The following is a 2,231-nucleotide window of genomic DNA, read 5'->3' as shown; positions in this document are numbered from 1 at the left end:
AACATTGGAGTCAGTCTTTATTAAGAAATATTAGCACTGTTTTGATGTCAACAAAGTAAGGGTTAGACACAAGTTTAATAAAGAAACTGGATAAATTCCTGCTGATGTGGTCCCTGTTAAGGTTTTTGTACAGTGTGTGTAGGTTTCCTGTCACTGTGGGCCTCACAGCACAGTAGTATAAAGCAGAGTCTGTCACATCAGCAGAGGAGATCTCCAGATCCACACGGGTCTTCTCTTTGTTAAGTTTTGCTGATATTCGAGTGTTCAAAGGATCTGCTTTCTTTATAAATTCTGTACCTGAGATGTACAGGAGGAACTCTGGCCTTTGTGCTGTGTCTTGGTGATACCAATAGAATTCATCTCCAGCAGTAGCTGTTCTGGAGTAGTTGTAAGACAGCGTAACAGAGGTTTCCTCTAAACAGTACTCTTCTTTCTTGATTGGAGTGAGGTCTTCACAACTGACACCTGCATAGAGAATGGCTTTAATACACATAGATTTAATTGCTCATGAAAATGTATTTGAATTTAAATTGAATTCAAATGGCACTGTATTGCATTGAATTGTATTGTGTCACATACCCATAAATATGGTCAGGAACAACACAGAATACAGTAACTGCATGTTAGATGAAGAGAGTCAAACTGACAGAAAGATCTCAGCAGTCTCTGAAAGTTTCCTCCTGTTTTTATACTATACTGTTTCTATAGTGTTGTTCAGCTCCTCCTCTACCATAAGTTCCTCCCCTTAACATTCAGTAGGTATGTTATGTATGTCATACAGGATGTCTGTTTCCTCCCATGTTTCTTGACAGGTTTTTGTACAGTGTGTCAGAGTTTTCTGTCACTGTGGTTTTCATGGCACAGTAGTACAGAGAAGAGTCTGTCATATCAGCGGAAGAGATCTTCAGATCCACACATTTGTCCACTTTGTCAATGGAAACTGTCAGAAGAGGAGGTGGGGGAGTAGCTTTAAATATAGACCCTTCTGGTGTGATGGTCAAGAGGAATTATGGTTTGGGATCTGGGAAATTGGCGGTACCACTGTAGATTGTAAACAGTACCATCATATTTGCAGGAGAGATGGACATTCCTTCCCTCCTGAACAAGCTCTTCTGTAGTCACAGGGCTTATTGAATCCCCAAAACTGTTTCCTGCAAAAAGATTTGGTCAAATAACTCATATAACTGTACAACTGTGCAGTTGTAACTGACATTTAAACATTACGAATGTGCAATTCAAATGTTTTTGTGCTGTTCATTCACTGTAAGATTAAATTAAAAGATTTAAATACGTATAATAACTCACCTAAAAAACCTGAAAAGAGAACAAATGAGAAGAAAAACATCTTGCTAGACCTTTGAGAAACCGACAGACAGCACTGAGAGACCTGACTAAATAGCTACTTCCTGAACAAAACATCCATAAGCTACATGTGGGTCTTTGATTATACAGCCCCTCCTCTTGACACAAACATGAAATGTTTTCTGTTATGGCTTTCTTTCTACAGTATACTGTATGTTGTCAGGTTTTTGTACAGTGTGTCTGAGTTTCCTGTCACTGTGGGCTGCAAGGCGCAGTGGTACAGAGCAGAGTCTTCCAATTCAACAGAGGAGATCATCAAGTCAACACGGGTCTTCTCTTCATTCAGTCTACCAGTGTGTCGTGGAGTCGTAATGGATGTATTCTGTACATGCTTGTTAGTTTGTAGGATCCAAAGAAGACATTCTGGTCTGGATCCGGGGTAATGTCGGTACCACTGTAGATTATTAACATCGCCCTTGTAGTTGCAGGAGAGAGTGATGTCTGTTCCTTGGAGAGCATTGACTTCAGGCTTCACTGGAGTTATTGTTTCCTGCTCCATACTATCAGCTGCAACAACATAAATATTGTCATTGTGTTAATGTTTATTCCAAATGATAAAAAATACATGGGTTAGGTGCCCATAAAGTATGACAAGAGAAGGAATTTAAACTTTCCAGTAAAATGCTACTTAGTGTTTAATGCAATGATTCATTTAAAAAAGGAATGTCACTGTATTCAAAATGCTATTTGGTTTAAACTGAGAATTCAGCACTCACCTACAAATGCAGAGAGGAGAAACAGTAATATGAGTGACATCCTGACACAGACTAGATAAACCAACTGAGAGATAAGACAGTGAGAGAGCTGAGTAGTTCCTCTACAGAGACATCCTCATGGTTGCAGGTATACCCAGCCTATACCAGTGTTTG

At 39.4% G+C, this 2,231-nt stretch overlaps 1 gene segment (V, D, J or C); it reads right to left on the bottom strand.

The window, feature by feature from the left end:
• LOC115156938 (T cell receptor alpha variable 3-like) lies at positions 1-669 on the bottom strand. The segment is given in 2 exon segments: positions 1-465; positions 580-669. Coding segments are annotated over 2 exon segments (498 nt in total).
• Between the last annotated feature and the right edge of the window lie 1,562 nt (positions 670-2,231).

This window comes from Salmo trutta, chromosome 21, assembly GCF_901001165.1.
Source record: "Salmo trutta chromosome 21, fSalTru1.1, whole genome shotgun sequence".
Classification (NCBI taxonomy): domain Eukaryota; kingdom Metazoa; phylum Chordata; class Actinopteri; order Salmoniformes; family Salmonidae; genus Salmo; species Salmo trutta.
Note: the sequence above shows the minus strand (reverse complement) of the source record. Positions and strands in the feature narration are given on the sequence as shown.